The 15,942-nt window shown below is 43.2% G+C and overlaps 1 protein-coding gene across 4 annotated transcripts in view; it reads left to right on the top strand.

Annotated features, from left to right (window-relative positions):
• The window catches only part of Hivep1 (HIVEP zinc finger 1), a 147,462-nt gene that overhangs the window by 3,886 nt on the left and 127,634 nt on the right, over positions 1 to 15,942 (top strand). For 3 of the 4 annotated variants that reach the window (XM_006972810.4, XM_006972808.4, XM_015991000.3), the window contains exon 2: positions 2,209 to 2,351. In XM_006972810.4, coding sequence (XP_006972872.1) covers positions 2,312 to 2,351 — 40 coding nt within the window. In that variant the 5' untranslated portion in view covers positions 2,209 to 2,311. Of the gene's footprint in view, positions 1 to 33; positions 2,124 to 2,208; positions 2,352 to 15,942 lie in introns of those variants that run through there. The other variant, XM_006972811.4, reaches the window with a different exon arrangement.

The raw sequence follows: 15,942 nt of genomic DNA on the forward strand, positions 1-15,942 counted from the left end.
GGGTCGCCCAAAGCTGTTACAGGTTGGGAATTTGCATATTCTACATTTATGCTTGGGAGCTGATGGGGGTCACGTGATCGGCTTACAATCAGAGTTTACGCTTTAAAAACTTCGTAATATTGTGACCGCTTAGAAGCTTTAGTTTTAATAAGGAACGGAGCATCGATACGCTTTATCTTTAAATTCTCTGTGCAGTCGGAACCTTCTTGAATTCGATAGCTGTGGTAAAGGGAGGTGAAGAGCACTATCTTTTGTAGGTCATTAGCTAGTGCTGCAAGAGACATCATCATCCATCGTTGACCGTCGTGTTTCATATTCTTCCTCCTGCATTAGGTTGTGAACAGTTTGCGCTATGCTTGTGCCGACTAACAGCGGTGTGAGAAATACAGCCGCAAGCACGTTAATTGTAGCCGCCTTTTCCTTATGCGTTTTAGCTAAAGTGAAAGCATACATTTCTAAAACCTTATTCTGGGATCTTAGACACATTCTTTCCTTTAGAGGCGATCTTCCCGGGAATTAATATTTAAGCATTTTCGTGTGGCAGGCAAAGCTTCTACGTTGTTTAGCTTGGTCCTTATAACAACCCTCCTGAGGTGGATAATGTTTCCTGGTTTTACAGCTTGGGAAATCTGATCTTTTCAGAGAGGTTAAGTACTTTGAACAAGGCCACACAGTATGGGGTAAAGCCTGGCCTTGAACCCGGTCTGGTTTGATTCCAAAGTATGTCCTCACAATTTGCTGTGTCATTCATCATTGGGAGGGGGGTGTCTAGGGTAGGTAAGTGTTATCTTCTCTGAGAAAATGCGCATGGAGTCATGTGAGGCCACATTCCATAGTTACTGATCTGAGGCTGGTTTCATAACCTCTCCCCAAACTTGCTTTTTTTTCCCTCCCCTCTGTAAAAATGAATGAATTAGAGCTGTTCTCTCAGTTGTTAGGATTAAGTTAGGTGATAAGTAGAAACTCTTCAGTAAAACAGGCACCCACTAAGTGTTCTCTTGTGCTGTGTGCAGTAATAGATATGAGAGGTTTTAAACAAAGCATTCTTATTCTATTCTTTATGTTTGCTTAGTGATTAAACTTTGTTTCACCTTTTGTGCCAACATAATGGGCTTTGCTTATCAGCGTTGTTGGAGGAAGTCAAGGCTAAAATTTTAACTGATTATTGAGAAAGAATCTAATGGAAGAGAGGAGACTAGGGTTGCTAATTTGGGCATTTGGGTGGTTAGGTTTCAGGCATATAACCTTTTTGTGCCTGACATTGCAACATAATGTCATGGCTCAAAAACCTTGCAACAGAGTTACCCCCCGCCCCCCCAAAAAAATGTAAAAGAAAACTTACAATGTTTTAAATAAGTTTACCTTTTGGTGTTGGGTGGCATTCTTAGAGATCCCTAGTTAAACTTGGCTACTGCCCATGGGCTGTGGGGTGGACCTGCCGGATGGATGATTACATATTGGTATGATGCATTTCAGATTGCTTTTGAAAAGGCACAGTCAGGACAGACTAGGTTATGCTGCAGTAACAAGTGATTTCCAGGCCTCAGAGACAAAACAACAAGAGGCTGCTTTTTGTTTAGGCAGCATAATCATATTGTGTTACTAGCATTACAACCCTTTAGTAACATACACAGACTAGAACAGTGCCTGGCCTGTGCCAGAGGGCACAGAATGATCTGGAAGATCTTTCTTTGATAACTAAGTGAGCCAGCTTGGTTGTGAGGCTTGTCTGTGTCTACTCAAAGGTCAACATGCAGCTGCTGATCACAGGCATGTGCAGTCCTGCTTTGAGCCTGGAATGGAGGTGTGCCCTCACTGGGGAACAGCCACCATAGCAACTGTGCATGTTAACTGAGCCAACTGAAATGACATGACCAGGACATTGGGCTTCCCTTAGGAATGGGCACATGTATACAGCGTGTGTCTATACCTCACACTAACTTTAACTCTAATTCCAGTAATGCTAGTCTAAAGCGAATATTTTCGCTCTTGTCTAATCTATGGCTAATGACTTTTTTCTCTTGTTTTCTCAACAAGAGGGCCTAGGGAGTGACGAGATGACCTGTCCTAGGCTTAGTTCAAAGGGAATGATGTTTGCAAAGGTTCCTTTGTCTTGTGGTGAGGTCAGCACTGCTCTTAGCTCTAACATTTGAAGTATCCTTTTCTTTTGAAGGTAGTGAGATTTACTGCTTTTATGTTCCTTTCCAGCATGTGGATTAACTGATGTCGGACAAATACATGGAGCCAGCCTTTTGTAACTTGCTCTTCCAGCAATTTCTAAGAAGAAAAAGGAGCTCTTAAATCTAAGAAAATGCCTCGAACGAAGCAGATTCATCCCAGAAATCTCCGAGGTAAGGCTCTGTTCAGTGAAGAAAGGCTTCCAGGGACCTCGTCATCCAGTGTGTCGCTGGGTGTGGGTCCCTTAGCCACTGAGTCTGCTTCATGGCCAGCTCCATTTTGTGTCACACCTTATGTAGTAGCTGTCCCTTACGTGTTGAATGAATGAATTCCACAGAATTAGTTTTCCAGTGACCTGTTCAAGGCTGGGATTTGTCATTTCTTAGCGGGAACTATGGAATCTGAAATGGATGGTTGATATTTTCTGATTATTGAATCACTGTGATTTTATCTTCATTTAAAAATAGAAAATCCCTCCTCTATCCTTTTTGTGTCTATGGGAGATTGAACCCTGCACTTCACGCATGCTAGGCAGGCGCTATCCAGTGAGCTTTCCCACTGCGTTCCCATACCTATCGGAGATTGACTTCTGTAAGTTGTGTGGAGATGAAGAAGTGAAGCGGGTTGGAATTGACGTTTACACAGTACGTTATTTGCAGAAGTCAGAGCAAACTGACTTATTTTCAACACAGAAGTATTGCATCAGTGTTTGTGTATAAGGCTGGAGGTCTAGCCTGGGGTAAGGATGTGGGCTTAACATGCTTGAGGCCCTAGGTTCTATTCCCAGCACCAAAAGAAAATTTGCGCACTAAAGTGATATGCTTGTTTATTTCTACACAAAAGAATTAGGTCTCAGATGACCATTGGATGCTGTGGGACATGGAGCATCTGTCAGGTTTTCAGTTCATCGGTGCTTTGAGGTGATGCTGAGAACGCTCTTTCACATAGTACATGGTATCAAATCGCAGAAGTATGATTGGGGCATTTCAGAAATTGTTGGAAATTCTTGTCTAACCCCTAGCCTTTTATTTATTTATTTTAACAAAACTCAAGTCAGAAACTGTAACAGTAATTTTTAAAATCAAATATTTTAACACTAGCAATGCAACACAAAGATCAAGACTTATTTGATACATACATGCAATTGTTGGAAACTTTTAAGTTGTTACATGTTTCTAGAGGAGCAGAACCCTTTGGACAGTTTAACAGGGCACTTTATGACATGTAATTGTTTAGAATCTGAGCCGAGGTATTTCAGGCAGGGTTCCTTGAGCGTGTGATGGCCAGTTTGGTACAAGTACACTTGTTCTGTGTCCAGAGCTAAGACCACAGTACAGTCCATGCTGTAACATCAGTGAGCACTGCCCCTCCCTCCCCCTCCCATTTTGCATTCACCATGCATTTGGTTTTTAATTAATTTTTGGTCTGTGCTTGTTTAGAAATCTTTTACTGTTGCCAAAGTTTTCTTTTTCAACGCCCACATTCAGTTTTTAAGAACTAAGCAAGTGACCCACAGTTTAAGAATCTGAGCTGAGGGAATTGTAACACAGGGGTATTTGTATATCTAAAAAGAGTAAAGAGTAGTACAGTGTAAGAGGTAAAAATGCTACCTTCGTCTAAGCTCCTTGCTATATGTGGAGGCTGCAGCCCTTGAAGCTGCCTTGGGTGATAGGAGTGTGTTGTGATGAGTGACCCTGGTGTCCTGGAGCATGGGTACCAAGGTAGACTTCGTGACTACTGTGTTGTCAGGCTATGCTTATAAAAGTTGTTTTTCATTCAGTAGTAAATGAACACTAGCATACCAAGGTTACCATTTAATCTTACAAATGAAAAGAAAACTTGACTTTTTGGCTCTTGTAATAACAATTAACATGAAATAGAAATACATTTTACAACTGTCAAAATATTTTGTCTTTATTCTATATCAGTTTTCTATGTTTCTTTGCTCTTTTTTTTGGTTTTTCGAGACAGGGTTTCTCTGTGTAGCTTTGCGCCTTTCCTGGAGCTCACTTGGTAGCCCAGGCTGGCCTCGAACTCACAGAGATCCGCCTGGCTCTGCCTCCCGAGTGCTGGGATTAAAGGCGTGCGCCACCATCGCCCGGCGTTTCTTTGCTCTTTATTTTATTTTATTATTTATTTATTTTTGTTTGTTAAAAACTGAAAGCACAACAAGCCTGATGGTGGCGCACGCCTTTAATCCCAGCACTCGGGAGGCAGAGGCAGGTGGATCTCTGTGAGTTTGAGGCCAGCCCGGTTTACAAAGTGAGTTCCAGGACAGCCAGAGCTGTTGCACAGAGAAACCTTGTATTGGAAACAACAACAACGATAACAACAACAAAAATAAATAAAAAAAAAAAAAAAACCAAACAGACAGAGAAAACAAACTGAAAGCACACTTTAGTGACTAGGGTTCGGAGCATCAGCGGTCCAGGTTTCTACCTTGTCCCCCTGGAAGGTCTTCAGGGATCTTTGCACAGATGACTTGCTTGGAGCTGTCACCTCCCGTGATGACAACACTTTCTTCAGGATCCCTTCTTAGGCCTGCCTGCGGCCACTCGACAGCCCTCTCTCTCCCTGTGTGTGTGTGTGTGTGTGTGTGTGTGTGTGTGTGTGTGTAAGTAGCAGTTGTAAACACAGCAGTAATGCTACGGCTAGCGTAGTACACACACAGGCCAGTAGCATTGTCTCTGTCAGCATTATTCCACACTGTCCTGCTCACTTCGGCATGCCTGCTGGGCGGCAGCTTCTCAGTACTGGTGTCCTCACAGGGAACGATGCTTTTTGCTGTGCGGTCGTTGGATGACTGAGTTTTCAGCCCTGTTGTACTAGGAGAACATACTTTAGGCACACACACTCAAAGTAGAGATAGATATCTTAACAATTAGATAGTTCATTGTAAGTGTTCTCAGCAGAAACGTATTTGGCCAGTCATAAGGTGACATTTGGACATATGATCAATTTTCTGAGCTACCTGAATCATGAAACAATGCTTGTTTCCTGCCTACACTCTGTGCTGGCAGAGGTGACTTCCCTGGCCTCCCGTTGTAACGGATGAGTATAGTGCAGAGTTTAATGAGGTGAGGATTTTTTTTATTTTTTTTTATTTTTTGAGACAGCGTTTCTCTGTGTAGCTTTGCACCTTTTCCTGGAACTCACTCTGTAGCCCAGGCTGGCCTTGGACTCAGGGATCTCTGCCTCCCGAGTGATGAGGTGAGGATTTTTTTGTTTTTGTTTTTGTTTTTGTTTTTTGAGACAGCGTTTCTCTGTGTAGCTTTGCACCTTTTCCTGGAACTCACTCTGTAGCCCAGGCTGGCCTTGGACTCAGGGATCCACCTGCCTCTGCCTCCCGAGTGATGAGGTGAGGATTTAACTGGAGTATGTTAAATGTAACATTTGGAAGCCACAGAGAAACCATGGAACTTGAATATGTGTGCTTCTCTCTCTCAGAGTCTGAGCTTTTTGAAGAGTGGACTTTATCTTGTTTACAGCTGCAGGCAAGGCACTCGGGTTAGGGATACTTGTGGAGCTGGGCATTTGGAGGCCTGCCTTTATGATTTAGAGGGAACCATGTTCCAGTTTGTATGAGGGCAGCAGGTGGCCTTCTAGCAGCCTTAGCTAGTTAATAGAGCCCAGAAATTTGTTAATGGATCCTAGACTGAGGGATTAATTTAGGATTTCTTAGCTTTACGATTGTGTAAAGTGATACATGATCAGTAGACACCCTCTCCAGCTGGGATTGGTGGCTGTGGCCTGTACCTGTACTTGCAGCTCACTCAGGAAGCTGAGGCCAAGAATTCAAAGTTAGCTTGGGCCACTTAGTGAGACACTGTCTCAACCGATGAACAAGAAAACGTTTATTGTCCGTAGTAGAGACTGTTGTCGGTAGTTGGCCATTTTCTTAGGATGTGCTCCTGTGATCTCTGGCTGCTGGGCAGTGGCGGTGAGTCTCAGCAGCTAGTCAGTTTGCAATTAGGAAGGAACAGCGGACCCTGGAGTGCACTGTGGCGCTGCCAGGGGAGAGTGGTCATTAGTCAAGTGTAGTCAGTGCGCTTTCTCAGTCTTTGCTTTCTTTTTTGTAAGGATTGAATGCAGAGCCTTGTACATGTTAGGTAGTGCTCTATATCACCGAGCTGTCTCCCTACCCTTTAAACTCACTTTTAAATTAAATTTGTTCCTTGGTGGTTTCACATTTCTATAATGTAATCTAATCACACACTTCCTGCTCATCTTCCCCCCTTCCACCATGTCAACCCTCCCTCCTCCTAACAAAATCCCTCCCACTCTTATATCTTTTGTTTTTTGTGTTTGTCAAACACATTTTCAGCTTAGGTTGTTTTCAGTCAAGGAATATCTGTATATGATCAATCTGAAGTATTCCTTGGCTTATAAATATTAAAAGCATGCCCTCTGTACTATTCAAATATAGAATAAATAAGAATAAGACACTTGCATCTTTTCTGAAATTAGGATATTTTTCACTTTTTGAAGAGGACTTGAAGTGTTAGATCCTGGCCCATCCCAGTAGACGATTGCTTACTTTGGGCTGTTTAGTAAAGGACAGACTGGAATTAGAGTCGCACGGGAGTTCAGGGACGAGGGCCTTCTGCAAGGCCCGCTGCTTCCTCTTGGACGGAGTGTGAGCCCCTCTGCTCACCGGGCAGGGCCTGCAGGAGCGTGGAGCTTGCGGTTCTGCTGGAAAAGCTGAGTACAGAGAGGCAGGTAGTAGAGAGTGCGGAGTTCTCACAGCTCTCTGCTGTAGGGGTGTGTGCGTGTGCGTGTGCGTGTGCGTGTGCGTGCGTGCGTGCGTGCGTGCGTGTGTGTGTGTGTGTGTGTGTGTGTTTTCTACCCCTGGGAAGTTTGAGATTGGAAATAAGCTGATGAAAAAGCTACCAAAATTAATTTTTTTTTTTTTTTTTTTTTTTTTTTTTTTTTTTTTTGGTTTTTCGAGACAGGGTTTCTCTGTGTAGCTTTGCGCCTTTCCTGGAACTCACTTGGTAGCCCAGGCTGGCCTCGAACTCACAAAGATCCGCCTGCCTCTGCCTCCCGAGTGCTGGGATTAAAGGCGTGCGCCACCACCGCCCGGCGTTACCAAAATTAATTTTAAGGCACACATGAGTCTCATAAGTGCCCGATTGTCCTGAAACAGTATGTATGCATTGTGTGGATCTTACTATTAGGCCTGTGTGGGCTCTGTTTCCAAAAGGGGCAGGTTTTTGTTTTCAGAAATGCTTTCATAGACAGACCTGAGAAGACTTGATTTGGGCAAAGGCAGAAAATAGGTTTGAAACACACGAGGCTGAGTTATACAGGTCTGGCGCTCTGTCTGCTTTGTAGGAATTAGGTTTCCCCATCCTTGTCCTATAATCCAGGCAGACTCTTGTCTGTGCCTTTTCCCGCTCCCACAGTCCAGGCGATCAGAGTCCCAGCACTGTGCTCTGGAGTGGATGGAGACCTGTGGAAGAGCATAGGGAAAGTACTGCTGAGAGGCGCCCTTCAGAGTGCCGCCCTCACCTCCCTGGAGAGGGTCTCCTCCAGCCTTGTGCTCTACCGACCTTGCTAGGCAGACCGTGGTGGCAGATGTGAAGGCCCAAGGTCCCATGTGATCCTAGTGAGAGGACAGGGAAGCAGGGCCATTTGGCCCACAGTCCATACTCTGAGGATGAAGGACCATCCTCATCACCTTCCTGGGGTTTTCCTTGACCTCTGAGGTGTCGAGGCTTGAGGAACTGATAACTCACACGATGATGATGCCAGTCATTTCAGATGCAGGGCTGTCTTGTGCTGGACTGGTTATTTTGTGTTTCAAAGCTGGAAAAGCGAAGCTCTGCTACCTGTTTTTGTTGTATTTGAATGTAAGGTTCAGAGCCTCACCTTCTTTAAGATTAAAAGTCAATGTGGAAAATACAAGGTACTAGTCTTTTTTGTTTTGGAAACCATATTTTGAGAATTTGGTATGACTGTTTTTCACTTTTATTGGTTGCATGCATTAGACTGTGAACACCTCAGAGAATGACCCGTTTTCACCCTCTGCAAGTTAACTTTATTAAAATATGCCAGGCAGCGTTTGGGGCTCATGCGACCATGGCCATCCTTGACTCTATGGCCCTCTACTACTGGGCATATGGGGCCTACCCTTAAGTGGGTTGTATGCCCAGTGACTCCATTGGAAGGAACTTGTGGGTTAGGGATGGGGGCTTGTGTCTGCTTCCCCTCATAGCACCAGGACCCCATCCGGCTTAGACCTGTGCAGGCCCTGTACATGCTACCAGAGTCTCTGAGTTCATATGTGCGTCCATCCTGTTGAATCTGGAAGACACTGTTTCTTGGTGTCCTCTAGCCCCACTATCTCTTACAATCTCTCTGCCTCCTCTTCTGAATACTTCCCTGAGCCCTGAGGGAGGGGTTTTTATGGAGACATCCCATTTAGGACTGAGTGTTCAAGGTCTTTCCCCCTTTCCACGTTGTCCAGTTGTGGGTCTCTGTGTGCGGGTTCTCATACACTGGAAGAGGAAGTTTCTGTGATGCTGGTTTGCTCTGTGCTTTTGATCGGTGGTGAAGACCGAGAGTTGGACTTCTTGATATGACCCCGAGCTGTGTGGTCTTGTGCAAGTTGTTTTCCTTGTTGGTAAAGTGCAGACAGTGGGTAAAGGCTAGACCTCAGGGCTGCAGCAGTGTTGGTCACATGCCTGGTACAGGGTAAGCACTTGCAACGCAGGTCACATCCCAGAACTGGCTGACGTCAAAGCTCTGGTTGCATGTATTTCACAAGCAGAGGACAGGAGTGCCCACAGAGAACCCTTTCTTTATTGATTGCACTTGGTGCGACACAGGCCACTTGTCTGCGCTCATGGAAGGTCATTCTTGTCTTGACTACTAGAGACTGGGGATCCTGGAGAGGGCAGCCAGGGCAGAAAGCCACCCGGGAAAGGAGGTCCATGCTTTCTACCACCCCTTCCGTTCTTCCCCCTGATCATTTAGTCCTTGCCTATTTGTTTTGTTTTGTTTTGTTTTTAACATGTTAAAAGAGGTTAAAACAATGTTAGTCTTTCTCCAATATTAGGAAAATGAAAGCTTATAAAATATTTCAGTGTGATTCACCACATGGGATTGGAGTGTTGCATTTAGGTTGGGAGATAAGTGCCATTTCAGTCCCCTGCTCCACTCCAGTGTAGGAAGAGAAACTCAAGCTGCTTTTCAGGGTTCTCTCACTAGTGAGAATATTTTTACTTGCTCTCAGTTCATGGGCCTGCTCTAGTGGTGGTTTTCATAAAAGCTTCTACCATGAATGCAAGCTTGCCTTGTTAATGTAAGCGTTATCGTATTGAGTTCATGAGTAGACTCTGTCTAATTCTAATGATTGCCATGAGGGAATTCTGTTTACACATTGCTTTTACACATTGTTTTTACACATTTGAATGTTAGGTCAGCCATTCCATGCTGACAGCGAGTGATTTGAGAGGTCAGGAATCCTGTAGGGAAAACAACTCCTTGGCTTATTTGAAATACTTTTCTGTATATGACTGAAGCTAGAAAGGAAGTAGGTAGTAATTTAAAAACCAGTTTTAGATGATATATATGAAAAAACCACTGGTGTTTCTAGGAGCTGTCACATAAATGGCTGATGTTATTTAATTTGACTGGAATAGTATGGGAATAGACTTAATATAGAAAACCTCTCATTTCGTTTTGAAGGTAATTATTTTTCAGTTCATGTTGAGAATACATTTGATGCTTTCTGAATGCTTTTCAACATTAGCCAATTTTTTTCTTTTTGAAAGAAAATATAAAATGTAATAATATAATCAACCACAATAATGATTTTATTTTAGAGCATCTTTGCACACAGTGTGTTCTGGTGAGGTATAATTTTTTTTCTTACTGTAGAATAGAAGAGTAAGTATTGGGAATAAAACCTCCTCTTGTACACCTCTTCCTAAGCCCCACAACTAGAACGCAATGGTTTGAGCGAGGCTGGGTAACGTTTGTTCTTGTGTTCAATATTTCATGAATAGATGAAGTGCTTCACTTTTCAATTTGTATTTAGAACATTTGGCAGTGTTTTTCTGCATATTAATTACGGGTGCTCTTCTGAAATGTTTTAATATGCCAATTGCAGTATATCACCTCGTTAGAGCGAGTACTAGAGATTCCTCACTCAGCATGAGAACATATATCCACATAGGGTCATTTCACAAGACTTCTCAGTTCTTCAAGGAGGTCCTTTTGACCGTTGGGTTTCTAGACTCATATATTATACAGTTGTATAGGATTGTGTTATTATTATTATTGAGACATAGTCTTAGTACGTATCCCTGGCTGGCCTGGAACTCAATATGAAGACCAGGTGGATTTTAACTCATGAAGATCCCTCTGCTTCTTTCTCCCAAGTGTTGGGATTAAAGGCAAGAGCCACCATGCCTAGAATATTACATTAGTTTTTGCTCTTTTCATTGTAAAAATTTAACCAAGTTTTGAGTTGGGTCTATGATATAGTCCATTCTAGAGAGTACTGTAAGACTGCTGCTGTGCAGCAGTATTTAAACATAGAACGCACTCACAGTACGATTGGTTACAATTAGAGTTACAGTGTAATTAACATAGGAGTTCCTAAGTATGAATGGAACCGTGGTGGTCTTGACATGTGCGTACCTATTGTATTGATATAAAGCCTGATTTGTTGAACTGGGCGGTGGTGGCACACACCTTTAATCCCAGCATTTTAATCCCAGCACAGAGGTGGTAGGTGGATCTCTGTGAGTTCAAGGCCAGCCTGGGCTACAGTGAGTTCCAGGAAAGGCACCAAAGCTACATAGAGAAACCCTGTCTAGAAAAACAAAAACAAAAACAAAAACAAAAAAACCAAAAAACAAACAAAAACCAAAAAGATTTGTCTGATACTAAATGATGAATATAAATTTAATGTCTGTGCTGTTTGGAAGTGTACTTCCACCTTCTTGTCTTACAACTTTGAGATTCATCACTGAAGAAAACTGTAAGACCAGCACTTAACTGTCTAATACCTACAATATTCAAATAAAAGTGGTCTAGATGTGCAGTTAGGGGAGTATGCTATATTGCAGAAGTAAGTGAAAAAGCATCCACACCCTGGAGCCTGGGTAGTTTCCCAGGCTCAGTGTTCCTCTGCTAGCACAAGTTGGAGTGGGGAAGACCTGGCTCATATTTGGTTCATTCAGCCTTCCATACAGATAAACAGAGTGATAAATGAGTCCACTTTGTGCTGCCTACTTCTTTCCTGTAGATGATATTTGTGGAGTGTTCTTTCCAATATTTTGGTTTCTTTTTACTTGTGTTGAGAAGGGATGCTTCCATGCTGCCCAGGATAGCCTCAAGTGATGACTCTTGAATGGGTAAGGTAAACCAGGCGCCTTGTGTCCAATTGTTTTTAAATTATATGGCTTCCCATAGTTATGGCTGTCCTGGGCTGGTGGCAAGGAAGAAGCTGTGCAGATGGTTTTCTGGTGTTCAACGTAGCTACCCTTTCCACAGGTCTATTACAGGGCTGTATGCAGAGTGCTTTTTTCGTGTGTACTTGTTTCAACTACATGAAGAAGGTGAATTATAACCATGTTTTATAGCTGAGGAAGGGAGAAATGGAGAAACTGTCACTTGCCCAGAGTGTCCCAGCTGGGATCTACATAGCCACCCCCTTGGCTTCCAACATGCACAGTCACGTCACACTGGCTGCTGTTGACAGCAGGCAGCTCTTTCCTGATGGGCGAGTTTGTCAATGCTCTCCATCTATGGAGTGAAGCGTCAAGAATAGCATACAGAACCAATGGGAGGGAGGCCAGAGTTAGAAGCATTATAAACTTTTTCCCTTTTAAGTCTTTGCTTTTGGAGAATCCATTTCAGAGTTGTTTGTATATATGACTTCAAGTTGAATTTGCCATCACAAACAATCCTGGCAATTTCCAAACTCTGCCTAAGAATAATTAGTTCTTAAAGATGTTTGTGTATGTGGTTTGCTTAGTCGTGCATGGTTGGAAGTAGAGATGTCTTGCCTAAAAGTAAGCAGGGCAATGTTTATAGGAAGGTTTCAGGAGATTATCTTAAATTTCAGAGGTGAACCTATTAAATATTTAAGCAAAATGACTGACATTTGAAGCTATTCCTTGTATGCTATGCATCGCAGAAATTAGAACAAGCAGATTTTTTTCATTGTTGGGGGTCTCCCATGTTGCAGGTGTAGGTAAGATGCCATGAAACACTGGTTTTAGCAGATCAGAGTGCGTGCGTGCGTGCGTGCGTGCGTGCGTGCGTGTGTGTGTGTGTGTGTGTGTGGCTTATATTCCTTTTCTATTTTGCTTCTTGTTATAGTGAAATAAATAGTTCCTGCCTTAGTTTCCAGTATAGCTGTCTCCCATGTCCGGAAAAAGGTTAGGAATGCTACCACACTCAGCTGCTGTAATGGACTATGTATATGCCATATGTATATGCCGTAGGGACTCCAGAGGAAAAAAGTCAGAAGTGACGTCAGTGCTGGAGCATGGGGCATCCTGCTCAGAGGCATCCACTTCAGGTTTTTCTGGTGAGAACTTGACGGAGGAAACAACTTTGACATAGATTTTTAAAGAAAGGAAACACAGACTGGCAGAGAAAATAATTCTCCGTCAAGCTTTGGTAGAAGAAAGAACAGGGTGGTGGGACCAGTCTGGGATCCTGGGATTGTTGGTTTTTTTAGTTAGAGTGTATTTCTTAGTGAAGTTGAATTTTAAGGACCCAAAGGGTAAAGACTTCTTACATTTGATGTGTGTAGTTTCTACTTTTTGGTAATGATAAAATGATTAAGTTAAGCCGGGCGTTGGTGGCGCACGCCTTTAATCCCCGCACTCGGGAGGCAGAGCCAGGCGGATCTCTGTGAGTTCGAGGCCAGCCTGGGCTACCAAGTGAGCTCCAGGAAAGGCGCAAAGCTACACAGAGAAACCCTGTCTCGAAAAACCAAAAAAAAAAAAAAAAAAAAAAAAAAAAAAAAAAAAAATGATTAAGTTAATATTTTTATGCTACTAGGGAAGGTGTATTCGATTTTCTGTAAGAAGTTAGAGACCAGGTGTTGTTATTCTACATTATGACATTAAAACAAAAACAAAGAGACTTGAACTTCTGTGTGGGGCCAAATGTTTGTTGATATCTAGGGAAGAGGATGGAAGGTTAAAAGAATGAGGCAGTCTTTTAAAAACTGTTAAACACCCTCAAACGAACCTGACAGCACAAGTGTTTTGCTTTGGTCTCCTGTTGATGAGCAAGGGAAGTAATGGCCACGGTTGAGTGCATAGATAGCAGGTCTCTGGTTCACTCTTGAGTAGCTGTCATTTTGGAGCAGGGGTCAGGAAACTACGGGCCAAATCCAGACTCTTGTCTGTTTCTGAAATTGTTTCTGTAAAACATACTTGCGTCTGTTGCCTCATGTTCCATCTAGGGCCGTTTTCATGGGGTGATAGCAGCGATGAGTAGCTCCATGTGGCTGACTAAGCGGAAGTATCTGCTTCTACATAGAGCCAGGGTCAACACACAGCTCAAAACCTGTGTGCGAATCAGTAACTGCTCGAGTGGCGTTTTCTTCTCTGACAGCAGGAGCCTTTGGTGGTCCTCAAGTACGGTGACAGCAAATGGCCACATTGACTTCCATCACACAGAAAGCTCTGTGTGGGCTTTGTGGCCCTGCTCTGCCCTGCATTAGTCAGGACATACAGACTGTGGTGTTCAAACACGGAAATCCAAACATCGGTGCCGCTATGTGACCAGCGGACCTAGCAGGCATTCAGCTGATAGCCAGGCAGTGTGCGCCTGCAGAGCAAGGGGTTTGGGTGCCTTGCCTAACCTTCTAGATGCCTCTGGCTTGAGCTGATCTTCCGTGCTTCCATAGGGTAGTGTCCAGTGTGTGATGATCCACATTCCAGTCATACAGGGTCTTGGAGGAGCGTGATTTCCCACTAAGGATGGATTTGATGAGAAGTTATTGCACAGGAAAGTCGCCTCTTCTAATCTCCAGGCAGTCGAGTTATTGCCTCAGCCACACTACAATGTAGTGTCTATTTGAGCTTTGTAAAGTGTGATATCTAGTCAGTAAAATCTAGGGTAAGTGCTCAGTTCAGAAATGCCCAGTAAGTTTAAAGAGTGGGGGCAGCCTTTGGTACAATCTAGTTATACATCATGTGTGTGATGTATCCTGAGGTGACCTCCAGCCACTGGGGGTCTGACCTCATCCCAGCTCCAGCCTAGATAATGGTTGCCCTGCTTTCCTGTTCTACATGGCCCTCTCTGGAAATCAGGTAAAGGGAATCATAAGAGAAATTGTCTTCTCAATACATTTAAATCGTATTTGGCATAATGTGCTTGAGATTCTTCCACCCAGTAGCGCACACCAGGATTTTATTACCTTTTGTTGTGAAGTGGTATTTTTTTATACACAGCCTGCTTGTCTATTCATGAGCTGATGGACATGTGGGCTTGCCCAGTGTGGTTAATGTTGCTATCAACAGTCTGGAATCCACAAGTCCAGTGGGATTTAACCTCCACTCTCCCTGACATTACTGTAGCTCATTATTTGGGCTACTGTTTGGTGTATGTTTTCTTATTCTTTAGCCTTTTGCTTAGGAGAGTCTAAATTAAAGCCTGGGTAGACAGCCCATTTCTGCAGCTGCTTCGTCATACATCCTAATGGTGGCTTCAGCTTCCCATTCATGAATTGTTGCATTTGTGCCTGCCATTTTTGCTCTTTCATTTCTCTTTCCTTCATACATTTATTCCTTTGTACTTGATTGGTGTCTGTTAGTGCTTGTCTTGATTTCCGTTTTTATGATCTTAGTGGTTATTCTCAAGCGCGTCTTCATGCATCGATGTCTGGGAACAATGCAAACCAAACTTGGGTAAAATCCAGAAACTTTACCCAAATCTCCTTTCTTCCTTTCTGTTCTGCCGTTGTCATCAGTGTTTGGCCGTGTGTTACAAAGCCAGCTAGACAGGGTGAAGTGACAGCTTTCTGCATCCTGATTTTAAAAACATCGGAAAAGAAGGAATGAAAAGAAATATGGAACAGCCTGTGTCTGTCTTCATAGTGGCCATTCTAGGCACTGTTCTGTGAACTCAGCCTGTTGTCTTGTGTCCCTTCAACTTAGAGGAGCAGGTCTTCCCAAAGCCAGGGTTCTTCCTGCACAGTCTCCGAATCTCATTATTCCCCTTCACCTCAGGAGAACTGGCTTCATGGGGTTCGGTGTTTCTTTCTGTGCTCCAGGCTTCCCATTGTCTGTGATGAGAAGGTAGCTGTTTGTGTTGTCATTTTTATTTTTCTTAATCTCTGTGAGCTGAGTTGAGCTTTCCACAAGATAGATAGATAGTTAGTTAGTCAGCTAGTTAGTTCCCATTGCCTTTCAGCAGTTGAGTGGGATGTGTTCAGATGCAGATCTCAGGATGCTGTCTTTAGATGTCTGGATTATTACTGCTATTTTAGTAAAGTTTGATCATTTTATCTATTTATTTATTTAGTGTGTGTGCATGTGTGCATGAGCATGCACATGCCAGTCATACACAGATAGTGACTTTTGGGAGTCAGTTTTCATCATCCATCATGTGGGTCCTAGGGATTGAACTCAAGCATTCAGGCTTGGTGGCAGGTTCTTTTATCTGCTGAGTCATCTCACGGCCCCCACTTCTGTTATTTTGAAATAACTTTAAAATTAGCATACAAGATACTATATATTGTTGCAGTATTTTCTTTCTTTCTTTTTTTTTCTTTCTGGTTTATAG

The sequence above is a fragment of the Peromyscus maniculatus genome, chromosome 5 (assembly GCF_049852395.1).
Source record: "Peromyscus maniculatus bairdii isolate BWxNUB_F1_BW_parent chromosome 5, HU_Pman_BW_mat_3.1, whole genome shotgun sequence".
NCBI classification, from domain to species: domain Eukaryota; kingdom Metazoa; phylum Chordata; class Mammalia; order Rodentia; family Cricetidae; genus Peromyscus; species Peromyscus maniculatus.